Source organism: Apodemus sylvaticus, chromosome 5, assembly GCF_947179515.1.
Source record: "Apodemus sylvaticus chromosome 5, mApoSyl1.1, whole genome shotgun sequence".
NCBI lineage: Eukaryota > Metazoa > Chordata > Mammalia > Rodentia > Muridae > Apodemus > Apodemus sylvaticus.
This window is the reverse complement of record NC_067476.1, coordinates 109,311,740-109,338,945: the sequence shown is the minus strand read 5'-3', so window position 1 is coordinate 109,338,945 and position 27,206 is coordinate 109,311,740. Positions and strand designations below refer to the sequence as shown.

The window sequence follows — 27,206 nt, the reverse complement described above, 5'->3', positions numbered from 1 at the left end:
CCATGGCGGGGAGCACTGTGGCACGGAGGCTGACATGGTGCTGGAGAAGGAGCTGAGAGTTCTATGTCCATATCCGCAGGCAGCAGGAAGAGAGCCACTGGGCCTGCCTTGGACTTTTGAAACTTCAAAGTTCACTTCTTCATACAGGGCCGGCCATACCTTCTGATCCTTCTCTAGCAGTCCAGCTCTCTGGTGACTAAGTATTTAAATATATGAGCTTGTGGGGTCCATTCTTATGCAAATCACCACGTGGAGTATTGATTTTTTTTCATTTTGTCTTAGTCAGCCAGTAACAACTACTACAAAGTTTTTCATTCAGTGGACATTCTACATCTCATCACTGAGATTTCTTCATTTTTTTGACCATAGTGTTTAAAGGTAAAAGGCTGAATTTGCATTCATCTTCTCTTTTCTTCTGGTGATATCTTTGGCAGATGGTTGGCTCCTGTATCCACAATTACCTCATGATGCATAGATTCCCTTGTTGGACACATTGCAACATTCAGACTCATAATGAGCTGAATTCTGTCCCAGTGTAATGTCTATCTGAAGGTTTTATTTATGCCTGGTGTGTGTGTGTGTGTGTGTGTGTGTGTGTATGTGTGTGTGTGTGTAGGACACCTGTTGATATTCCTGATGATAATCTAAGACTCTAGAATTCTTCCATGTGTCTTTTTTCATTGTCATATGAAAGACTTTACACAAATCACTGTTACAATCGTTATAGTGTAAACATGAGGTCAACCAGCTTGAACGTGGCTGCTTCCAACAAGACCTGGTGTTGCAAGTCTTTGTTATGTTAAGACCACGGTCCAAAATCCAGGTCTAATTCTATCAATATTTGAAACAATTTCTGTGTACACATGAATGTAGACATGGAAAAAGTGGGCAAAACTTTATACATTATTAAAATGAGGAGGGGGGAAAAGAAGGTGGGGAGGACTAGTGCTTCGTTGGGAGGGGGGATGATTCAAAGTTTATCTAGAGAAATGCATTTGACGAAGGAGGCCTACACTTGCTCTTTCTGTTCTTGTTCCTTGGTAGATCCATCTGTAGTTTCTCAGTCACCTTTGCAAAGCCGCCGTCTCCACACCCGCAGACTCACTGCCAAGCCTTTGTCATCAGCGAGGCAGGCCTGTGTTTCAAATTTGACCTCAGTGCATTCCCCCCACCCTTGCTTCCTTATTTGTAATGCGAGGCTGGGAATAGCATGTACTTGGTAGCATTGTTTTGAGGATTCCTGAAATAATGCCTGTGAAATACTTTGGTTGTATCGAGATTTTTAGCAAGTGCTCAATAAATATCAGCTCTTGCCATTATTCTTATAGCAAACATTAAGTCTCCAGTCATGACTCATGCATGCATAGAAAACAACATAACAGGGGCTTATCTAAAGATCTTATTTGTAATTTATAGAATTCAGTCCAGGTATACCAGAAGGATGAATTTGCTGTGAATTTGCTATAGCAGCCATTCAGGGAATAAAAATTCCAATAAATTGAATTTTCTGTTTCTTTGAGCTGGATGGACATGTTTACATTGGTTTATCAAAGAGGAAAACAAACCCCGAACCCTTTAGCACCTGTTTGAATCACCTAATGTGTTTCCCAAGCTCTTTTGTGAGGACACACACACACACACACACACACAATTGTGGGAAGATTTCATTCTCTTCACTTTTCTATTTAAATATCAATTAATCCCAGAAGCTGCTGGTCACTGCTGCAGCTCATCAGGAGTCTCCTGCTCAGGGTACATTGCTCAGTTGTATCAGAATGTGTCCCTGGAGTCAAATCAGAAAGTCTGGAGATTAGGCTTATTGCTTTAAAGCTCCCCTGCTCACTCTCCTTCTGTCTTTAGATTAGGTTTCCAATCAATAAGATTTTGATGAAAGAAAGAAAGAAAGAATATTGAGGAAGGGAAAGGCTAATGTAATTGATTTAGTTTGAAGAATATTCTGAAAATGCCCCCCAATCCCCCTAAACTTCTCCAAAGCTAACAGTTTTACCCCTTAAATGATACTTCACGTTTGGAGACATTCTTTGGTGTTTTGATGCATTCCAAACTAACATAAGAATCTCAGCCTGTGTCCTCAGGTTTTACACAGGGTCCTCAAGTTCTCCATGGTGTGTTGTTGTTTAATGACTTTGGCAGCATACAACTAAGGGTCTGAATGATGTCTTCAAAATCACATTGAATACAAAGGAAGAATGCAGTGTAGATAACTGAAGGACTGTCGTGCTTATGCCATCTGTGCTCACTCAAGGGCCTAGGAGGAACTCTCACTTCTTTGTCTGAACAGAGTTCCTGCTCTCCTTAGAGTCCAACACTGACCAACACTCCTTAGAGTCAAGACCCGCTCACAGACAAACCGATTAAAAAGAGAGGTGTGAGTGTCTCACTTTTGCTGGCTGGAGGTGAGAGAGAGCGAGTCTGAAATTTACTGTGTGCTATGACGGAAAAGAGCCCTGATCAGGAAGATAGTAATCATGGCCTTCAAGGACCAGCAGCAGTATCAATGATCATTAACTAGTTTTCACTGGAAATGTTCAGAAGTTACTTCAAGACCCTCTTGGGAGACAGTAAAATTAGCATTTGGATGATTCCCCTTTACCTATTTTGTTTTTAGTTATTTTAAAACAACTTCTTGTATGTATTTTTTATTGTTTGAGAATTTCATACATGCATATAAAGGACTTTTGGGATAATTTTCTGTTTGAAGTTGCATCCCACACTTCCTAGTTCAATGATCACCACACAAAGGTGAGGCCTTACTAAGAAGTCATAGTTAAGGAAAGGCTCTGAGCTAGAGCGGTCCTGCAGGAGCTCAGGCCCAGTCTGTGCCTCAGCGTGCCTCGGCTCACCTGAGGGCTTTTTTGTCTTTTTTTCCCCCCTAACCTGACTCTTGTTTTATGAGTCCTAAAATCTTGTGTACATGAAATAGCATCTTAATTGTGGTTAAAGGCAGAGCCAGCAAATAGTGTTCTAGAGGTCACTCTCCCCTTCTGTGTTTGTGTCTTAAGTGATGGACAGTGCGTTTGGATGCTTTGAATTGTGTCTTTCCACTTCCACTTCCAAACATAGTTAAAGGGACTTTTAAAACTTGGAGTAGATTTAATAAATTATTAGCCCCACCAGATAATTCTTTTTTGGGATTAGGGTGGGATTGGGGACTATAAGCTAACTCTGCTTACTCGAGGTTGAATGTACCATAATTTTCACTGATTTCTGTGGGCCACTTATGATCTTTATTTGGTCACTGTGGAGAACAAAACAAGCACAGGGTACAGAGACAAGGGCTCTTCCAGCACTGCATTGCTAATCCATTTGTTTGAGGAAAAACGTCACATATTATTGGCCTTTGCAACTTTGGGGGAGTGAAGATTATTTTATTTTATTTTACTTTATTTTTTGTTGTAATTTGTTTTAAATATCTATCTAATCTATCCTATCTATCTATCTGTCTATCTATCTATCTATCTATCTATCTATCTATCTATCTATCTATCTATCTATATCTTATGCTACATATGTTCACATGCCATGGTGCATATGAGAAGGCCATAGGACATATATATGCATATGTATGCATATATATCTATATATCTACATGTATATATCTGCATATCTTTATATATGTGTGTGTATGTATGTATGTGTGAATGTATTTTTATGTATGCTTGGTGCCTGTGGAGATCAGAAAAGAGCATTAGATCTGCTGGAATTGGAGTTACACACGGCCATGTGTAGCCATATTACTGCTGAGAATCACGCCTGGGTCCTCTGCTCTTAACTACTGAGCTATCTTTCCTGCACCAGAGTGAAGGATATTTCTGTCATCTACATGGAGTAGGACTCTGAAGGCATTCCCTACTTTTATATTCTGAAGTGGGTTCAGAAGTCTAAGAATTCTTCCTCTTCTGTGGTACCTTCTGGAATCTCTAAGATACTTGAGTATCTGTCCAGTCACATGCCTCTGCTAGTTTTCTCAATGGCCAGGAAACATATCAACTTGACGTGTGCCATGAGGGTCTTACATTCATCCAGCAGTGCGGCAGAGGAGCTCACTCGCTGTTTTCTAGCATGGTCGGTTCCAAACTTGGGCCATGTGGTGTTCAGCACAAGTGAAGTTGAGCAAAACCAACTGGGTGATTGTTTGAAGGGCACTCAGCTCACTTGTTCATCTGAATACCCCACGTTCACTGCTCGGATTAGCTGGGTGAGAAGAAAGCGAGGACAAGTGTCCTCTGGGTTGTTCGGGGTGACAAGTGTCCTCTGGGTTGTTCAGGGTGACAAGCGTCCTCTGGGTTGTTCGGAATGACAAGCGTCCTCTGGGTTGTTCGGGGGTGACAAGCATCCTCTGGGTTGTTGGGGATGACAAGCGTCCTCTGGGTTGTTAGGGATGACAAGTGTCCTCTGGGTTGTTCTGGATGACAAGTGTCCTCTGGGTTGTTCAGGGTGACAAGCATCCTCTGGGTTGTTGGGGATGACAAGCGTCCTCTGGGTTGTTGGGGATGACAAGCGTCCTCTGGGTTGTTAGGGATAACAAGTGTCCGCTGGGTTGTTCGGGATGACACCGTTCGAGCTGTTATGAAGCATCTCTGGAAGCTTTACCCTCCTGTTATTTATGTCCAACAGTGAGTTCTCTATAAGGCTTTCTTAGAAAACTAATGTCTGAGCCATGAACTACTATTTTGCTTTTTACTAGAAGTGTGTTTTTGGTTGTTGTTATTAGCAGACTATAAAATAAAAATCAATAGCAGGGTTGATGAGGTGGCTCAGTGGTAAGCACAGGCCTGGTGACCTGAGTTTTGTCCTTGGTACTCACGTAAACCTTTGAACAAAGAACTGACTCCACAAAGTTGTCCTGTGGCCTTCTTACAAACCCTGTTGGATGTGTACACACACACACAGACACACACACACAGACACACACACACACACACACACACACACACACACACACACACACCACATATGCAATCATAAATAAATCTGAAAAGGCAACAGACAGTTTGTCTGAAGAACTGGGGGCTCACCTTGAGCAGGTGTGTGGGTCATGGCTTTGGTTGGCCACCGTCTTTGCTTCTGTATCTTCTATTCACCATGTTGCTATTGAATTTTAAGCTATTTTTTTTTTGTTACACATTCTTAAGCGATTGGCTTGGAGATGATCTTTTATGGAGAGCAGCAAGCCCATTTTTCTGAGTTCTGATTGGAATCTGGTGGGCCTTTCACTTGGAAGACTGACATCTTACTCTGGGCCAGAAAAGTCCTGCATGTTTGATCATTTCCTTTTGTTTACTTTCTCTATTCCTTTCTTGGTTTTCTTTTTTATAATTTCCTTCACCTTAAACTTTTGGTATACATTTAAATCAAGTTTTTTCAATTTTATCTGTTCTAGTTCATTCACTAAATGCATATTCCAGCTCTCTACTGTTGAGTTACATTCCAGCTCTAAACAAAGACACTTTTGAGAATGAAACAGGACCCTGATAATTTCTGTGCAAACATGTTGCATGCAGATGGCACTGTCACTTTGTTTATAACACACCCCCAACCCTTGCACCTCTGTCTGGATCTGAGTTCGCCCTTAGCCTCCATGGGAGGAATGCTCTTCTAATGTGATTGGCTGAAGTAGCTCCTACCTTTTTTTTTCTAGTCACACTGATACCTTTTACTTTCTAAGTTATTATCTAAACTTTCTTCAAAATTAATGGCCTTCTCTGGACAATATTTTCCTCTTCCTCACATATTTTCTGCAACTTAATCAGGACCCGAGAAGGCATCTGTTTGCCATCTTAAATTCTTTACATCTTTTATGAACATATGCTGATCTACTATCTTTCTCAACAGAAGAACTCTGTTGATTAATTATGGTGGTGTGGGGTGCTTCTGTAAATCCTACACTCTGTGGTGACCAAACTCTTTTCATCACTGAAACCGTACCTGGAAAGATCTCAGGAAATAGAAACCATTCAGGCTTAAATCATTGCATGTCAGAGAAGACACTCCCAGTGGGAATTCTTCAGGGGATTTGTGTCTAGCTTCTTCTTCCAGGATAGGACTGTCCTGTTGTATACCGTCACAACATACAGAAGAAAGCCAATTTTTGAAAAGATAATTGAGGGCTAGTGTCGCCAAGCTAAGGGCAGAGAACTGTAAAGATTTAGAGTCAAAGCCAGGATGTTTTAGAGATTAATGCAAAGATACTAAAATCTTCTGCCAGAATAAATTCATGAAAAGTTAGCTGATAAAGACAATAATCACCAAAAATACAGACATAGTGGTTAAGACCCAATCCCAAGGATTTAGAAGCAAGCAGAGGACTTCCTGGATCTAATCAGGTCTTTTTTTTTTTTTTTTATTAGATACCTTCTTTATTTACAATTCAAATGTTATCGCCTTTCCTAGTTTTTCCTCCGAAAATACCGTATCCCATCCCCGCTTTCCCCTGCTCACCCACTCCGGATTCCCTGTCCTGGCATTCCCCTACTCTGGGGCATCGAGCCTTCATAGGACCAAGGGCCTCTCCTCTCTTTGATGTCCAACAAGGCCATCCTCGTGTAGCTGGAGCCATAGGTCCCTCCATGTGATCTCTGGTTTGTGATTTAGTCCCTAGGAGCTCTGGGGGTACTGCTTGGTTCATATTGTTGTTCCTCCCATGGGGCTGCAAAACCTTTCAACTCCTTGGGTCCTTTCTCTAGCTCCTCCATTGGGGACCTTGTGCTCAGTTCAATGGTTGGCTGAGAGCACCCACCTCTGTATTTGTCAGGTACTGGCAGGGTCTCTCAGGAGACAGTTATATCAGGCTCCTGTCCGCAAGTGCTTGTGGATTGGCATCTACAATAGTGTCTGGGTTTGGTGACAGTATATGCGATGGATCCCCAGGTGGTACATTTACACAATGGAATACTACTTAGCTATTAGACACAATGAATTCTTGAAATCCTTAGGCAAATGGATGGAACTAGAAAATATCATCCTGAGTAAGGTAACCCAATCACAAAAGAACACAGGCGGTAAGCACTCACTTATAAGTGGATATTAGCTGAGAAGCTCGGAATACCCAAAATACAATTCACAGACCAAACAAAGCTCAGGAAGAAGGAAGATCAAAGTATGGGTACTTTGGTTCTTCTTAGAAGGGGGAACAAAATACCCATGGGAGGAGATACAGAGACAAAGTGTGGAGCAGAGACTGAAGGAAAGATAATCAGGTCTTATGGTGTGAGAGCAATATCTGATTTTTTTAGGGAGAACTGGTGGGAATGTTTAGAATACAACTATGGAAGACATATATGGCTTAGCCAGTGAAGGTGCTTGCCACACAGACCTGGTGGCCTGAGTTTGATCCCTGGACCCATGTAAAGGTGGGAGGAGAGAGGGCACAGAACTATCCCCAACCTCCATACTCTTACTCAGCTAATGCAGCTGTCTCTCCATACAATACTTTCACACACAGAATACTAATCAGCTTTAAAACATTTTAGAATGTGACTATAGTTCTAGGCGGATAATTCCTCCTTAGTTTGTAGGGTCAAGGTTGTGGTGCTGCAATAAGTATAGTTTGGTGCAGAACTATAGAACTGCACTTTTGGATGTGAACTACACAAATGTGGAATCTGAAGATGACAGTTCTCTGGTTGTGCATAATCTAAGATGGGGCTAATTACTATTCAAGTGAGTATATCCAGTTTTTGACTTAGAGCTGAAGCCTCTAAGTCTCCTGAAATGTCTTGATGGCCCAGGTCAACTCTTGCCATTTATAAAGAGCCATTTGTATACCCCACAATAATACCCACTACTCTTTTTTGACAGAAGTGTTTTCTTTTTTCCTTCCTTCCTTCCTTCCTTCCTTCCTTCCTTCCTTCCTTCCTTTCTTCCTTCCTTCCTTCCTTCCTTCCTATCTTCCTTCTTCTTCCTATCTTCCTTTCTTCCTTCCTTTCTTCCTTCCTTCCTTCCTTCCTTCCTTCCTTCCTTCCTTCCTTCCTTCCTTTCTTTCTTTCTTTCTTTCTTTCTTTCTTTCTTTCTTTCTTTCTTTCTTTCTTTCTTTCTTTCTTTCTTTCTTTCTTTCTTTCTTTCTTTCTTTCCTTCTTTCTTTCCTTCTCCCCCCCCCCTCTTATTTTGTGTTAAGGTAGTGTTACACAAATGAGTCATCTCAATATTTTAAGCCTCACTCTCCAAGTACTATTTTGGCTTTTGCCTTTTTTTGTTTGTTGTAGGACAATCAAGAAAATGAAATGGTCAGGCCTTTAGAGCCAGGAGTGAAGTTTCTCTCAGGTGACTGGTTGCTTGGAAGGCTGCTTCCCAGTAACAAGAAGGCATACTCAGGGGTTGTGAAGTGATCCCACCAGCCCAGCCTTGATTTTATCAGCAGCTAGATGACTCAGGCTGGACTGCAGTAACAACCACAGAGACTGACTATCCAGAAATGAGGACAGCCATGCAGGGGGATGTTAGATGGACAGCGCACCCCACAAGTTGACACTAGTTAGGAACAATCTTCATGGTGACCTTCAGACTGAGGAGTAGTGTCTTGATGTCTTTAGTTGGTGTTCTAATTCTGTGAAGAGACACCACGACCATGGCAACTCTTATGAAAGAAAGCATTTCACTGGGACTTACTTACAGTTTTAGAGGTTTAATCCATTATCATCATGGTGCGGAGCATGGAAACATGTAGGTTGACATGGTACTGGAGAAATAGCTTACTGTTCTACATCCAGATTTGCAGGCAGAAGGAAGACCTTTAAAACCTCAAAGCCTACCCACATTAACACACTTCCTCCAACAAGGCCACACCTCCTAATCCTTCTCAAGTAGTGCTAGACCATGATAATTAAGGATTCAAATATATGAGTCTATGAGGATCATTCTTATTTAAACCACAAGTGGGTCATAACTTATTTCCCTGACAGTGAAACGAGCCAACTCAAGGCAGATTAGATTATATTAAAGTCAGGTTTCTTGGCAAGCTGCTTTCAAGCAGGTGAGTTCACTGTCCCCAAGGAAGGAGGCCAGGGAAGTCACTGTGAGAAGGAAGAGAGAGATAAAGAGTGCACAGAGAGAAGGAGAGAGAGAGAAAAAAAAAGAGAGGGGAGAGAGGGCGGGGGAGTGCTGTGTCTGCGCATGGTGCATGTGGTGAGTGGACATCGGAAGATCAGAGGATGACTCACAGGGTTTTCTAAAAAGCATAAGGTCAATGAATTAATTGGCCACATTTATATGATTTTATTTGACTGTGTGTGTGTGTGTGTGTGTGTGTGTGAAGAAAATAATTTTCAAGCTATGTTTGGTTTTTAGTGAGTCTCTTTTAGAATGACATGAAGTTAAGAGAAAGGGTTGTAGGCTTTGATTTTTTTTTAAATCTACTTTTAATTAACCAGAAATTTTCACTTCAAAGGGTCGTTGTGGAGCTGAATTGATATACACTAGAGAAATGAAATGCTTTGTTTTATGGATTTCATTAAAGAGATAACACAAAACATTGTAGCTGCTCATTTTGAGATAGTTTTAACTTTAAAAATCTGTGTGTGCATTTTAATGTGTTTATATGTGTGTTAAGTGTGCATTTTTGTATGTTTGTATGTGCAAACACATGCATTCATGTATATGTGCATTCTTAGGTGTTTGTATGTGTGGTATGTTTGCATTCTTGTGTGTGTGCAAGCATATTCACTCGTGTGTGTGTGTGTGTGTGTGTGCATGTGTGTATGATGTGTGTGTCAATTTTTGTGTGTAAATGCAGGCACACAATGCCACAGTACCATGTAGAGGACAATCAGGTGGTCTTCCTTTTCATCTTGTTTGAGGCAGACTCTGTGATTTTCCTCTGCACACACCAGGCTAGCCAGGCTGAGAGTTTCGTGGCTTCCCTTGTCCCCCACCTCCATCTCCCTGCAGGGGTCTTGAGATTGTGTGTCCAGCTTCTACATGGGTTTGGGGATTCAAACTTGGGTCTTTCTGATTTTGAAAGACCTTTTACCCAGTGAAACATTTCCCCAGACCCATTTATAACTTTCCAATTGGTGTTCCAATGTTCAGGTTGGACAGAAACCAAAGCCCTTAAATTTTTTTATAGAATGCTACTGTTTGTATTAAAAATAGATATATAAATATGCATATTTATAAATTCATAAATGCATAGAACTGTTCTGAAAGGATACACAAGAGAGAGAGAACATGGGGAACTCTGGCAAGGGCACTGGAAGCTGCCCTTCAGCGAGAACTTTACTTTTTATTGTATGTTCATTTGTATTGTTGAATGCCTTATGTTGTCGAATGTATATGTATCTATTTTTCCAAATCAAAAAAAAGTGTTTTAAATTATCTGGTGTTGAATGTACAGTGGCATACAGGACAGAAGTTTGTCAGCCTGGGGCAAGGCAAAATGTGGAAATTCTAGGGTGGGCCACAGAACAACCATTAAATTTTTAAAGCCTAGACTGTTTACATAAGAGGCAAATTCTTTACAACAATTAGTCCATGGTAATTCAGCAAATCATTTTACAGAGGCAAAGCAGTTAAAGAGTAAATACTAGTCATTTGTCAAGCCTCAGGGTATCCAGATGGTAGTTTCTAGAGAGTAGCAAATCTTAAATTTAAAAGAGAAGAACTTGACAGAAATCAAAGTGGCTTCAGTGACATCACTTTTACAAGTTATACCTGTCTCTGTGGGTTTAACATAGACGCTCATACCTTATTTTTCTTCCTTTTAGAAGTGGAGCGGGTGGTGAAAGCCAACGACCGTGACTACAATGAGAAGTTCCAGTATGCGGTGAGTGAGCACAGCACAGCATGGCGGGCCTTGGCTCAGGGCCAGCGTGGGGTCGTGCCTTCACGGAACCTCACGACAATGAAACGCTTTCCTTGTCGGCCCAGCTTATGAGCACTGTACTGTGTCCTTTCATATGTATTTCTCCTCTTTTCTAACAGTTCAGTGGGCAGGGGAAGATGATAAAATGCATTCTTTCTCAAGAATTTATGCATAGGTCATTTTGATGTCCACTTAGGTAGTCAAATGTATTGGAAAAGTATGGGAATACACTATTAAAAGTATCAGTTGATGAGAAAGTGGGGGGTCATGGCTGATGATTGATGGGTTGAGTTTGAGGATTTTCTCTAAGCAATTTTGGGGAAATGTGGAAAAACATTACACAGAATGAGGTTCCTAAGTGCTCAATGACATGTTTATAAAGTAAATAGTGAGAACCACTAGTTCAAATGTTCACACAGGCATTGCCTGCGGAGGGAAAGTCTTGGTCAAGGAACACCAGTATTTTGTGTCTATTGGCAGATTATTTAAATGCATCAACACTGCAATTCAGTGCCGTGTCACACTTAGCAGAGATCCCCAAAAGCTCTTCTTTTATCCTGTGTGGTAGTCATATAGACCTGCAATCTAAATTTGACTCCCTGTGCAGGTTTCCACAAGTCTGCAACTTGTTTCTATAACTGGTTTCTTTCTGTGAAAGGATGTATTGAGACTAACTTTATTCATCAATTTCATAAGTGGGATTGGCTGTGCTTCTTAGAAAGGAAGGGCAGAGTTACCTCAGGTGATGAATGTCACTCTGTGTAACGACATATAGTTACCAGCAAACTTAACCTTGTACTGTCACATCCCTGCTTCAGGTGATCCTGTATGTGTAGAGGATGCTCCTTAAAGCCTTGACCATAAGATCCCTGTCTGTCTGTCTGTCTTTCTGTGTAGGTCAGAGGACAGCTTGTGAGAACTTGCTCTCTTCTTCTACCTGGTGGGGCTCTGGGTAGAACTCAGGTTGTTAGGCCTTGTGGCAGATGCTTTTACCTACTGAGCTATCCGGACAGTCCATATGTATATATTTTAAGACTTTGGGAAAATCTGTTATATGTAACTTTTTGTGGGGCAACTATGTATTTAAATACCTATCTATATTTAATTGTTCCAATATATAACAAGTACTTTTACTCTGTGAGTATAAGGAAAGCCATATTTTGCAAGATTATGTGGCCCTTTTTTCTGGTGGGTCTTTTTTTATGTAACCTATGAGGTATTTCAATCATAAATGTATGGAAGATATCATGACCCCCTTGTAAGCATTAACAGTTTGCCATACATGTTTCAGGTCTGTCCTTTTAAAATAATAGGATATCGACGATGTAGAAATGGTACAAACAAAGCCTACAATTGTGTGGCTGTGTTTTCTGTTGGGTTTCCTACTAGCACCAAGGCGTAACCTGGGGCCTAAACAGAGTCTATACGGCTGCCCCGTTTTGGACTGAACATGCATAAAGAAGAAGCAAAAATCTATTAAACGTGCAGAGCAAAGGACAATAGAAGCTTACAGTGAGAAGTTTCAAGTGTGGGTCATAGAGATTCATCTCTAGGGGGCAGTGACACAGCTCAGAAGGGCCTGAGGTGTCTGGCCTTTACTGGGCCTCTTCAGCAGAATGTGAGCTGTAGCTCTTTCAATCTCACTGGGGACAATTAAAGGCATTGGCTTCACAGAGTCACTGAAGACTAAGGCATGAAAGTACACGATGACTATAAGTTAGTCTCTGTACATACAGGATTTGAACCTACGACTGTTTACTAACTGGAATACCCTTTTAAGGTAGGCAGCTCCCTTAGATATTTTCTCACTCTTGCCCAGCTTTAATGGAAGTGGATTTGGAGGGATCTCAGGAAAAATGAACATATTTGTTGGAGAGATGTTCCCAGCAAAACACTGAGAAGAAAACAATAATAAATTCAGTCCTTTTATGGGAAAAAAGAAAGGAGAAAGAGCTCTCAATGTAGCGGAAAGAGTGCTTGGGGCTAGGATGGGAACTACAGTTTGAATCTTTTCTCCCAGGACTAGCTTGTGATCTGATTGGTTTATTCCTCTGAGAATCATGTATTTCTCCTACAAATTGTGAGGAACTTTCTGTTAGGGTTGCTTACTAAAGGATTAAATTAGATAATTTTAACAAAATATTTGATAATAGTAATAATCACATCTACTACAGTGGTTCTCAATCTTCCTAATGCTGTGACCCCTTTAATAGGGTTCCTTGGGTTGTGCTGACACCCAACTATAAAATTATTTTCACTGCTATTTCACAACTGTAATTTTGCTACTGTTATGATATGTAATGTAAATATCTGTGTTTTCTGATGGTTTTAGGTGACCACCATGAAAGAGTCATTTAACCCCAAAGGGTCTTGACCCACAGGTTGAGAACTGCTGATCTATCAGATGCTTCTTGTGTGGCAGCCTTAATTATGGATTCTTCTCTTAAACCTAATGGAGCTGTGGGTGGGTTCCACAATGAGTTTGGGAGCTCCTGTAGGGCAGTGATAGGGTACGCTATCACAGTGGTGGTAAGAAAATACGGAGAAACTCATCAGGCTTGTGAAGCACTTGCAGGAGATATCATGTTCCATGATGTTAAACTGAGAGATGCCTTAACTCACGGCTGAATGACAAACTGTGCAAGTGATGTAGTTGAGAGGGGAGGGTGTCACATGACAAGAGCACAGTGGCTGTAGGAATGGAGCTTCCTCCTTAGATGAGCCAATCTGAAAGAATGCCAACCCAGTGAGGTACTTGCCGGTTTCCTGTTCTGTACAAGGGATCAGCAAAGGCAGGATATCTCTCCCTTCAGTCTCCCTGTGGATCATGATAGATACTCAGTTGATAGAGAAGGTAAGGATGATAAAAATGACTGTTTAACACTCATGGTGCTTCCCAACTCAAGGTTATGGCCCCAAGCATATTACTAAACTACCATATTAACATATGTGGTCTTCCGACACCACATACTTTTTTTTTTTTTAAATATTTTTATTTTCTGTATTCTTTGTTTACATTCCAAATTATTTCTCCTTTCCCGGATCCCCCCTCCCCATATGTCCCATAAACCTTCTTCTCTCCATCCCTTCTCCAATCACCTCCCTTCTTTTTCTCTGTCTTTATATTCCCTTCCCATGCTAGATCAATCCTTTCCAGGATCAGGACCCTCTCCATACTTCTTCATGGGAGTCATTTGTTATGCAATTTGTGCCTTGGGTATTCAGGGCTTCTGGGCTAATTAATATCCACTTATCAGAGATTGCATTCCATGTGTATTCTTTTGTGATTGGGTTACCTCACATGACACCACATACTTTTATTGTTTAGTTTTAATAGGTATCGAGGCATGGAATAGTCCATGTAAGTGACTTTCTTAAATTTACATAGTTAGATCAAATCTGTTGATCCTGCTGTGAGGTGATTGGCATATATTTCAGTCTTCTAGAGCATCCACCCAGATGAAGGAAATGGAGCGGCTTCTAGTAACCCATTGCAATCAAGCAATTTGATGGTGGGAAGACTGAGACTACATATGGCTGGTTCCCACAGTCTGTGATTTCGTGCATGATTAACATGTCTTTCTTTAGAGCAGTCCTAGAAAACAAACAAACAAACAAACAAACAAATAGAAAACAAGTGTAATAAAACAAAACAAAAATCAACCTCTCTCTCCATCCAAACATACCCATTTTTCATCTCTTCCTCTCCTTTCATAGACCCTCTGGTAACTTGTGATTTGTTTTTTTATTTTATTAAAAAGTAGGGTTAACTATTTCATTTTTATTTCAATACAGGCTTTGCTAATGTTAATCTTGGAAAGTTAAAGACTTGTTTTTAGAAGGTGCTGGGAACTGAAGTCGGGACTGTGTTTATGTTAAGCTGTACTCTACTACTGAGCTACGTCCATGACCCAAGTGACCTTATTTTTATACTTTAAAGATGAAGAAAGGCAGAGGGCTATTGATTTTACAAAACAAGAGTTGGCCTCAATTTAGACCTGCACATATGATTAGGGGAGAAAAAAATCATATAAAATTCAGATAAATAGTGCAAAGCCGTGAGCATTAAGTCCGTCCAAGCAGGATATCGAAGGGCAGGATTTCAATACAGCAAGACCTGTTGTTTGTCAACAAACTGTAAACTGCAAAGCATATAGCAAGACGTAACCCAGGCCTAGAAAGCAATTACAAGCACCTTTGAGAGTTACAGGATTTAGAATATAAACAAAATGCCAGTGTTAATGGTTCTAGTTTTTATTGATTGGTAAACATGACACTGTGAGAATGGGAGGTGGGAATTGTAAAATCACTTGGGGAGTTTTAGATCGCCAAGAAATAGGGGACAAAGTAGGATTGGAGAGTGGAGGGGGAGTGCCAAGGGCAAAGGGCATAGTCAGTGCCTTTGATTAATAATCAGACAATCATAGAAGTGGTAATAAACAGTTATATTAAAATTGGTTGTGCTGTTGAGATGGTTCTGCAGGTAAAGGCACTTGCTGCCGAGCTTGAAAGCCTGAGTTTCAGCCCAATGGAAGGGTAGAACTGATTTCTGCAAATTGCATTCTGATTTCCACATGTGTTTAGTGGCATGTGCTCCTCTCCCTACAAATAAATAAATAATAATAGAAATTTAAAATACGTTATTGCTAAAAAAGTTTAATTGTGTAAGTTAGCCAAACAGCTTAGGACTTAAAATGCATGGTAAAAATAATGAAAACACTAGTAGTTATGTTAAAATGTGATGTGGGGGATGGAGAGATGACTGTGTTTGAGAACATTTGCTACCAGAGGATATGAGTTTGGGTCCCAACACCCACACATGGCTCACTAAAGGCTATAACTCTTGCTTTAGGGCATCTGCCACAAGAAGCACTTGCATGCACGCACACGCACACACACACACACAGATACACATAACTGTGAACTTTTTTTTCACCCATGTCTCAGTTCCTGAATAATGTCTCAGAGTCTTATTATTTATGAATAAATGCCTAGTCCAAGCTGGTTCTGTTCTCTGATTAGCTCATAACTTGTGTTAACCTGTTTATACTAGTCTATGTCTGCCACATGGCTAGTTATGTCTCCTCAGTTTCATACAACCAACTCCTTTGAATCCTAGTGGTGAATCCTCCCATCCTTGACTCTCTCCCAGAGTCCCTTTCTCTCTCTGTCAGATATCCCACCTTCTTTTTTTCCCCAAAATTTATTTATTATTATATATAAGTACACTGTATTTGTCTTCAGACACACCAGAAGAGGGCGTCAGATCTCATTACAGATGGTTGTGAGCCACCATGTGGTTGCTGGGATTTGAACTCAGGACCTTTGGAAAAGCAGTCAATACTCTTAACTGCTGAGCCATCTCTCCAGTGATGTTCCACCTTCTAACCCTGCCTTAGCTTATTGGCCATCAAATTTTTAATTGACAGGTGATGCTTCCATACGGTACATGAGAGATTATCTCTACAAACATACACACACAAATAATAAAAAATAAAGTGTTGTGATATTTTATGTACCTTTAAAAACTCCATTTTATTAACATTAGACTTATTAATGGGGTACAATATGATGTTTTCATTATTTAAATACTGTATAATGATCGAATCAGTATAATATTTACCATCTTAGAATTGAATCCTTTTTTAAAATGGGTCTACTGTTATTCTCTTGTGTGTGATTTAGTCAGTGGATCTTTCCAAGTCCATACAGTATGCCTGTGTTTCTCTGAGACCAATTGGCTCGTGAATAAAATGTCTTGTGAATAGATACAAGATTCACTGTACTTTTAAAGTAGAGATAAAAATGAATTTTAAGTTCGGTCTTCCTAGAGTGCCTGCTCTCTACCTAGCAACATGTATGTTTGCTGCTTTACTTTTCAAAGAAGATCTGAGACAGTGTCCAAACTGAACACGGAGCTCAAAGGGGTTGGGATTATGCAAGGAAAGTGATATAGGTGCTGGCTTTTTAAGTGACCTCAAAACACATGCGAAAGGGAGCTGTCTGTCTACACTGGCAGTGTGTTCTAGGCCTGTGGGACTATCCAGCAAGGGAGTACAGAATCTGCTTCCCAACCTCAGGGAGCATATGCAATCTACACAGGAAGAGAAGACCCGCACCCCAGAATAAGCCAATAGTGAGGATGGAAAGGAGACGCTAGATTCTAATTGTGTTATATGGTCTATTACATCAGGGAGAGGAGAACTCAATGTTAGGGAACATTTTGGAGGAAGTTTTGATAGAGTAAATGGGAAATGATCTCAGTCTCATGTGCTTATTTGGATTCGCAGAGTTGGGAAGGACATCACTGAGCAAAGGGTCAAGTGTGCCCTGTGAAGTCATTGCGGTCCAGGCAGGTGATATGATGAAGGTGCTTGAAGAAGAGTGTCCCACCAGGCAAGTGATGCAGGCCTGTCATCCCAGACCTCTAGGGCCGAGGCAGAACTGCTGTAAATGTAAAGTAGGCCCTGTAGTTTCTATATGGGGTGACAAGGGGTAACAGGGGGTGACAGGAGATGACAGGCTCATAGTAGCTGGGAGCCATCAAATAAAATAGGGTCATATTTGGCCTACAGATCAAATAAACTGCAGCTCAGTAGTGAGCAGAACCTGGGTGTGGCAAGAGTTGTAGATTTAGAACTTAGTTGTATGTAACAATGAAAGAGAAGGGGAAGTTGGGATGATGGCTGGTTGTACAGTGAGGGGCAGACACTCGGGCGGGGCAATGAGACAGGAGGACGAGGGGAGTCTGAGGAGGGAGGGAGAGCAAGGGCTGAGGAGAACAGAGGAGAGTAGGTGGAAGTTTGGGGAAGAAAGCAGCTCAGGAAATGGGTGGCTAATTGGTTTTTAAGGTGGGTGCCAAGGGGGAATGAGAACCATGGGAAAACTCTGTTGGTCACAATGAGCTGGAAGAAAGTGGTTTTAATCTCTCTCCCCTTTGTCAACCCATCAGGCTATACATGGCATGCAAAATATTTTCCCCAAATTTTAATACCTTACTTTCAAACTTATCACTGACCTTAGGATATATTCTATCTTACTCAGCCATAGACTGTCGCCCTTTAGGTATAGTAACTTCCTGTACTTCTTAGGAATGTAGGAGACTTTGTATGAATAATTGGTCAGACCTGAACCGCAGAGGTGCAACTTTACAGGATTAGATGCTCAAATTACTACAAACTTGGCATGTAAAACATTAACAAATGTTAACAACATTGTGGTGAGAATAAAATCTTACAAACCTTATATACACAGTAAGTTTCACTGGCTTGATTCATGGCATGGTAAGATCGGAGAGATTCTGATGGTCAACACAACACACCAAGCATGTAGTTGCAGGACTAAACACAAACTTGGTTGCACTGGTAAAGATCTGGAAGGCATACACACAATGGTCACATTCTTCCAACTATTTAGCAAATCTCTCAAAGAACATAGAAAAAAAATCATTCTTCAACCCCCTTAATGCTGTGACCCTTTAATACAACTCCTCATATTATGGTGCCCTCCAAATACAAAATTATTTTTATTGTTTCTTCATAACTGTAATTTTGCTACTGTTACAAATCATAATGTAAATATCTGTGTGTTTAGATGGTCTTAGGTGACCCCTGTTAATGGGTTATTTGACCTCCCAAAGGGGTCACTACCTACAGGTCAAGAATGAGAGTTTTATGGCCTAATTGAACTTTGTGACTTGGATGTAGACTTGCTGACAGAATCTGGCCCATGCAGTCTGATCATACCTATAGTGAATGCAGCTCTTAGGATTAGTAATTCCATTAGGGTTCTACTTGCCCAAGACCATCTCAGCAGCCACTGTATACAGAGCCTGTCTATTCCTCCCATGGATAGCCATTGGGCACTTGTGCCCAGGGGCTGCACTGAATTGTTAAAATGCAGCTGGATCACATCGTGAGGGTTGGCAGACTTGCTCTGCTCGTTGTGACTCACCCCTTTTGTAAAGTAATGTTTTTGACTTTAAGTTACTTCGCTTTGTCCAAGTGTCATTGTAAAAGGGTTCCCATCATTGCTGTGACTGAATAAATACCCCAAAGAAATGGCCTAGGAGAAGAAAGCTTTCTTTTGGCTCATTGTTTTAGAAATCTTAAAATATTTTCTGTGAGATAATATACAATTGAAATTAGAATAATTGAGATAGGTGATCCCTGGTGGTAGAATTTCAGAGCCCTTTTAGAGGTTGGGGGCTTCCGGGTGGATTTCAGCTAAGACTTAGCAACTGAAATGACAAAGAGGAAGAAAGGCAACCGCCCCAGTGAAGAGAACCACAAATTCAGTTTCCTTTATAGTCACTGCCCTTATGAAACTGGTCCATAACCATCATGTGAACCAAGTGGGGCAACTTAGCAACAATTTTAAGGCTAACGGAAAACCACTCTCTCCAACTGTCACCAAGTGGTTTTCATCATGTTTTGAAGTTTTATCAGCTCAAATAATATGGTTCTATGATCAGATTGCTAAAAATCATAGTAACTGTCATATCTTATATTTTGTAGGTTGAGGATTAATCAAAACATTCATGCAAAAATCTAGTATCTAATTCATGTTCACTGTTAGGAAACCAATGCTCAGGTTTTGTTGTATTGTTCACATGACTATGTTTCTTCTTTGTAAATATTTATGATAAATTAGTTTGAAATATGTTTAAGTGGTAGAATGGTTAAGTCAAGTTAATTAACATATACCTTGTTTATTATACATACAGGTTTGTGGGGAGAACCACTAAAAATATACTTTTAAAAAGTTGTCATTGTTGTTTTTGTTTTTTGAGACAAGGTCTTACTCTGTAGCTCAGATTGGCCTGGAACTCGTTATGCAGACTAGGTTGGTCTGAAATTCACAGCAATCCTCTTGCCTTAGCTTTCTAGTACTGAGCAGTCTTCCACCCCCACCCCCAACCCCGAATAATCTATCTATAGACAAAATAAGCTATTTAGGAATTAAAGTTCAGTTTTTCAGTTTTAATACTTCAAAAATGAGCTGGTTTGGAGCTATAGGTGGGTTTATGTGTCTTTGTGCGACATTACTATTTATGACATAGTAGTTGAAAGGCTAAGTGTGGAGCATCCCCAAAATGCTCTGACTTGATGAGTGGGAATTAGTTCTTTGAGGAATTAAGCTCAGTAGAGCAAATGTGTAGATTGGTGATTTGACTCTGTAGCTGCTGGTACCCTAGGTCAGGTGTCCCCAGTGGCTCTGGTTTCACATATCCCTTCCTGGTTGTGTTCCCCAGTAGCTGTTCAGGTGCCATGGAGATTTGTAGGAGAGGTGACATCAATCTGTGTCAATTATCAGAAAGTACAGAGGATTGTTTTTAAGATGTCTTTTTGTTTTTAGTTGTGTGTTTTTGTGTGTGGGCGTGTTCACATGGGTGCGGGTGCCTGTGTGTGGGCATGTTCACATGGGTGTGGGTGCCTGCAGAGGCCAGAAATTGTTATGGGATCTCTCTGGCTGTAGTGAGAGGAATTGTGAGCACATTGCCAGGCCCTGGGAGCAGAGCTCAGGTCCTCTGAGAACAGCACACCATCATAACGGCTGAGCCATCTCCCCAGCTCCAGAAGATTGTTTTATATAAGTCACAGGAAAAGCTTGGCAGGTTTCTCTACTGCTGCCAAGTTAACTCACAGTCACTGAAGCTTAGTGTGGAGTTTTTTTTAACCTTCCCCAGCTAACTATCCTACAGAATTCTAATTCCAGTTGTGTTTATAACCTCCTAGGGGAAGGGAGTCACTAACCCCCTAAGCACTTTGCTGTCTCTGAATAATGCATTTAAGTGATGTGTGTTCACTGGATGAGCTGCCAGGCTTTACAAGGATGTGTTCACACAAGCATGTAACATATGTTGAATGCGTTTCCTGCCAGGATTCCTACCTTTCCCTCTCCTCGTGTTAACCTCCTTCCTTACCCAACAAGGTCATTTCTACTTTCATGACCTATATAAAAATGATTTTGCACATCTATATAAAATTTAGGAGTCACAAATGATAGAAAATATAGTATAGAATATTTGTCTGAGTCTGTCTTGATTCATGTAATGTGATAATCTCCAGTTACATCCATTTTCCTGGAAACAATGTATGTTCTTTTGAGATGAGGTCTCATTAGAGAGTCTTGGTTGGCCTTGAACTCACTATTTATATTTGGCTGGTCTACAACTCAGTATGTAGATCAGGCTACCCCAGAATTCACTTTGTAGACTAGTCTGGACTTGAACGTTCATCAGTTCTTCTGTCTCTGACTACAGGTGTATGCCTTCACACCCAGCAGGGCAGCTTCATTACTCTATTAACTGAGGCAAATTGATATTCCTTTGCTTCATTATCCTCCTTGATGCTCTCAAATATCCATTTTGCCTTTTGTTTGGAGGCCAAAGCAGAACAAATATTTCTCCCAGTTCACATGACAATCCTCTGCTACCTGTGAATGAACACTCAAACCCAAGTCCCAGAATAATCACCTGGAATTCCATTTCTTTTCAAAGAGCTTCTGCTTTTTTTCTGTGACTGCTTATGGCAGAATGTTCCAGAGTCAAGCACAATATTCTATACACCATTTGACTAGTCTGATGTGCAAGAGGAGGTGTTACTGCAGTGGACTTATTAATGAGTGGGAGAGAGGGGCAGCCACCTCCCACTTCTACTAGAGTGACAGGGATTGACACTCTGTCATGAAATCTCTTTTACTGTGTCCTGTGCAGGTTTACTGAGCATGACTTCCGAGTCTTCATCAATATCTACACTATGCCTGGCAACTCTGTGGGTGGAGTCTAGGCATTTTTAAAAGTGCCAGGATTCTAATGGCCGATCAGGGTTAGGGATCACTGGTCTAGGACTGGGGAGATGGATTAGTAGATAAAGTACTTGCTGTATACACAGAGCACTAGAGTTCAGATCCTTAGCATTCACAAAAATGCCAGACACACATAGTGGCTTGCCTGTAATCCCAGGGTTTGGGAATTAGAGATAGAGTATCCACGGAACATGCTGGCTAGCTAGACTAGCCAGACTGGGGATCTCTGGGTTCAACTGAGAGACCTTGCCTCAATATATAAGTTGGGGAGCAATGAAGAAAGGCACCCAATGTTGAACTTCAGCCTCCATATCATAGACACACATGCATGCATGTTTGTTCACACACATGCACCTATACACACATGACAGACATGCACCTATGCATGTATACCTCACACATATGCACAAACAGGAATCTCTGATCTAAGTTAGGATTAACAGTATTTTTAGACATACATGCTTCCCTTTTTAGCACTAGAGAGCTCTTTACAGATCATTCTTGGCCCATGAATAATTTTATCTTGTTTACTTACAAATTTTAATTTCTATAATTTACTGACTTTGTCAACGTCCTGACATTTGTGTAATTAGATTGAATTGTTATTGTATTTTTTTTTTTGATGTATAAGTTTATAATCCCAGCAACTCAGGAGGGTGAGACAGAGTTAAGCTTAGAGGCAGAGTGCTTGCACGGGCCACCACTCCAGAATGAGATAGCCTTTAATAAAAGGTAGAGCTGAGCCCAGAGACCTCTGTGTTTCACCTCCTCACCACCTAAAATGCACTGTCTAGTTTGCAGAAGCCACTGGTGAGCCTTACTGGGAGTGACACAGAGCACAAGTTACTGTGTTCACACAATGGCTCTAGCATCTATTCTGGGTTTATTATCTATTAACTTTACATCTAATGAGTATTTTGTCTGCATTATATAACTGTGCATCATGTGTGCCGGTGCCTGAGGAACCAGAAGGTGTCAGAATTCCTGAGGCTGTAGTTAGAGCAGGTTGTGAGCTGCCATGTGGGTGCTGGGAACCAAACCCAGATCCTCTGCAAGAGCAAGTGCCCTTATCCACTGAGCCATCTCTCTATCCCTCCAGCGTCAGTTCTGAACACAGCAGCATTCTGTGTGGATTCTTTTGTGTGTGTGTGGTGTGTGGTGTGCGTGTGCGTGTGTGTGTGGTGTGTTTCTGTGATGTCAGTGTGTGTGTGTGTGTGTGTGTGGTGTGTGTACATGTGTGCATGTGTGTGTGTGGTGTGGTGTGTGTGTGCGTGTGCATGTGCATGTGTGTGGTGTGTTTCTGTGATGTCAGTGTGTGTGTATGTGTGTGTGTGTGGTGTGTGTGTGGTGTGTGTGTGGTGTGTTTCTGTGATGTCAGTGTGTGTGTATGTGTGTGTGTGTGGGGGGTGTGTGTGGTGTGTTTCTGTGATGTCAGTGCGTTGCGTGTGCATGTGCGTGTGTGTGTGTGTGTGTGTGTGTGTGTGTGGTGTGTTTTTGTGATGTCAGTGCGTGTGCGTGTGCATGTGTGTGTGTTGTGTTTCTGTGATGTCAGTGTGTGTGTATGTGCGTGTGCTGCATGTGTGTGTGTCTGGATGAACTTTGCTTTCTAGCTCTTATCACAGTTACAGTAAGTTGGGCAAAAAGACAGAGGAGACTACACCAGAGGAGATGATATGAAGGAGGTGAGATGAGGTGGGAAAGTTTGGCATCTATAGCCAATATCCCCTGTTCGTTCAGTCATTCAGGAGGCAGTGGGTCGGATCTGGTTGCTTTGTGCACAACAAAGCAGCAGTTTTGTGCACTGGCTGTTATTCTTAGCTAGGCTCCCAATGTTGCTTGGATGGATGGCTAACTTTCTTGTTCTTGTTCTTTTTGTTCTTGTTCTTGTTCTTGTTCTTGTCTCTTCTTGTTCTTCTTGTTCTTGTTCTTCTTGTTCTTCTTGTTGTTCTTGTTCTCTCTTTTTCTTGTTCTCCTTGTTCTTCTTGTTCTTCTTGTTCTTGTTCTTCTTCTTGTTCCTCTTCTTCTTGTTCTTGTTCTTTTGGTTCTGGTCTTCTCCTTCTCCTCCTCCTCTATATCTATATCTATATCTATATCTATATCTATATCTATATCTATATCTATATCTATATCTATATCTATATCTATATCTATATCTATCTATCTATCTCTCTCTATCTATCTATCTATCTATCTATCTATCTATCTATCTATCTAGTTTCTCTGTGTAGACCTGCCTGCATTGGAACTAGCTCTGTAGATCAGGCTGCGTCTTGAACTCACAGAGATCTGCCTGGGATCAAAGGCAGGTGCCACCATGCCTGGCCTGGATAGTCACCTATTAAATAAATAAATCAGTCCCCATGGTTCTTTGCTATGGAGCCTGGCAATGTGGACTTCAGTTCAGTGTCTTACTGTATCTGATCAAACCCAGCCTCCACACAGACTCCAAGAAGACATGGTCTGCTCAGTACTCACACCAGGTTCTTTCCGTGTCTCTTATTGAATCTCTGTTAGCTCCTTTCATGTATGTCATTAGGGAGTCTCATTGTCAGTCCTAAAGCAAGATTAGGGTACTGTCTTATTTAGCCTCAAAATTTGGTGAAAATTCATTAAGCCTGTGCATGCTATGAACACAAAATATTGAAGAATGACATTTTATTTATAAATTATAATTATTTTAATGGTACAAAAAAACTTTAAGGTCCTCTGACTCCCTCCCCTCACCAATCTAGATACTTTTCTGTTCATAATTTCTGACCCAGTCCTCTGTTTATTCCCTCATTCCTAGTACCTCCTTCCTAGGCAAAACACACCCAGCAATTAGGATATTGCCTAATCCTGCCTGTGAAGGGGCTGTGGGCCAGAAAAACTGGGGCTGTTACAGGATCAGGGGGAACTGGAGTGGAGCTGCAGAGTTCTGGGGCTTCCTTCTAATGCCCGGTTGCAATCTTTGAGGGTATCGCTTGGGCCTCTATTATTATGTAGAAGCCCCATGTGAGAAGAGTCCTAGGTAGGATTATTACTTTGTGTGCCCTTCCTTGTAACACTGTGCCGTGTTAATTGTCTTAAACACTGAGATCTCCTGAAGTTTGGTCCAGTTCCCAGACTGCACAGCAGTGTGTGCATGATCTATTTAGTTGTAATAAAAAAAACCCTTCATATGGACTTCCTGCTCCCAAACCTCTCTGTAGTTAGGAAAATGAGTCTGACTGAACTAGCTTTAACATCGACCTAATGCAATGCCTACTTTGCTTCCAGAAGGCTCTGAAGCTGTCAGATGGGCTGTGGCCAAAGCCTAGGGCCTTGTCCCTAGCAGAGGCTGGATGCTTAAGCAGGAGGCACAGACACACCCTGCCTAGCAGAAGCAGAGTCAACAACACATCAGTAGCAGAGCTTCCAGAAAGAGTCCGGGAAGTCTGGTTGTTACACTCTCTTCTCTTTCGAACCCCGCCCCTTCATAATTTAGCAGGAATTTGAAGTCCCTTTTCAAACATCACAAAAGAGGAGTTAACGTTACATTTGGAACTAAAATGTTTCACGTGTCTAAGCCTACTGGACAGACAAACAAACAAAGCAGTAGTGTGATTAAATTAACCTCAGAGGAGAATGTAATCTGTTCCCCTGGTAATTGTCCAAATTAGTCCTTTGTAGATAAATTCTTATTCATAGGGCGTTGCTAGTTCTAGAACAGGCTTTCAGATACTGAAACACTAAACTGATGCCGGAGGGTGGAAAGAGAAGGTGGTTGTCATGGCTGCCTGGCAGCACGGGAAGGGCTCTTCTCCCCCCCCACCCCCCCCCCCCCCCCCCCCCCCCCCGCCCCACATCTCCTGAGCTTAGAAGGGAAATGAGCTCCGGAGCAGCAGCGCGGTGACACTCGGATTCAGGCTGCAAGTGACTGCTCAGGCTGATTGAATTAATGTGAACCTTTCACTGCAGTGCAAGGATCAGAGGATCCTTTCCCAAGAGGCAGTCTGGGAATTCCGTATTTCTGATTCACCTGACACAGTGTTTTAACATAGGGGTCTATGAAGTGTTCTTCTCGCCTCAGCTCTCAAAAACCTCTCTCAGCCTGGTTTCGGTTTCCTCATTTATAAGACACTCATGGCTCCCTGGATGTTCTGAGGACTGTATGTGGTGCTTGGCACACGGAAGGCAGCAACACCTCTCATCTGTGGTGAAGGTGTCTCGCCGAGCCGGCCACACGCTCTTCCACCCTTCCTGTGCCCTTTGTCTTTGACCGGAACAGAGACTGGCCAGTCATCTTCAAAGTGAGCACAATCCCCATTTGTGAAACGAAACTAAAACTCCGGGTACACCCATACACATATAATAGGTATCTTTTTTGCTATAGATAAAATATGTGCGTATGAACACACACACATAAGTATACATGTGTATATATCATACATGATCATACATTTATGTACATTGTATATACACGTAGATACTTGTATGTATATATTATCCTTACCATAGACATAAATCTATAGTAAACATACATCTATAGTAAAGAAAATCTGCATTAAGCATCAGTTATCTCAATTTAAGCTTTTAGTTAAAATACACCTAAAATTTTTCTTTTTTCTATTCTTTTTTCTTTTGGTAACACAAGGGATTCTTTTGGATACCAGGGGCTGGGGGGGCGGTGGGGAATGGGCACCACTAGCATCAGGTGTTTCCACTGTCTCATTAGGGTAGTCTTTCAAAATAATATATTTTTATTGATTCTTTGAGAATTTACCCCAGTGTATTTTGACGATTTTCACCCCCCACCCATAGCTTCTCCCAGATCTAGCCCTCCCCACCCTCCCAGTTCCTGGCCCTCTGATTTCCCCATCAGGGTCATTTTGAGGTCATGTTAGCTATGAGAGTGAGGTGAGAAGGCTTCCAAAGGAAGGGAAGCTTCTGCCCTGTCCATATTTGCCCAGCAGGGCTCACTTTATTAAATAATGTGCCTTCTCCCCCCACAGATCCAGGCTTACTCTGCGTATTGATTTCTATCTGTCCATATTTCTAGTCCTGGCTCGGTGGCGTGGTGCCGCACACACAGGAGGCCCTCTGCAAACATGAGCTGAAGGAGTAGACGGCTATTAGGGAAGGCCTTCCCTCCCTCTGCTCCTTCTCCCTACAAAAATACATTCAGCCTGGACTCTGGCTGAGAATGTTGTGATGTTGCTGGTAGCCATCATCTCTAACTACCTCTCCTCTTCAGCAGCGTGTGTCGGTGCGTTATCATCTCTCTGCCTTCCCATTCTGAGCCCCGAGGAATCGCACTAGGCGACATTTGTCTACCATGGAGGAGCTTGGTATCAGACAGGCAGGTGCCACCAGACACGACTGCACTGCTATGCCCCACCATGCATTCTTTGGCGAAGCCTTGCATAAGTGTGGGCGTTTCACATATTTCCCGAGTGGTACAATTGTCTTCTGACCACTTCCTCCTCCTTTCTGCAAAGCACTCTGTGGGTACGGCTCTTTCATTTTAATTCCACGGTTTAGAGATTTTCTTTCCCTTAGCAGGGTTGTTTATTTCCCTGAAATGTAGAGTGTGTCATAGCAAAATGGTATATGAGTT

The 27,206-nt window shown here is 41.6% G+C and overlaps 1 protein-coding gene across 5 annotated transcripts in view; it reads left to right on the top strand.

The window, feature by feature from the left end:
* Atp8b4 (ATPase phospholipid transporting 8B4 (putative)) overlaps window positions 1–27,206 on the top strand; it is a 192,172-nt gene that overhangs the window by 11,786 nt on the left and 153,180 nt on the right. For all 5 annotated transcript variants that reach the window (XM_052183505.1, XM_052183500.1, XM_052183502.1 and 2 more), the window contains one exon: window positions 10,722–10,780. In XM_052183505.1, the coding sequence (XP_052039465.1) occupies window positions 10,722–10,780 (59 nt within the window). The remainder of the gene's footprint in view (window positions 1–10,721; window positions 10,781–27,206) is intronic.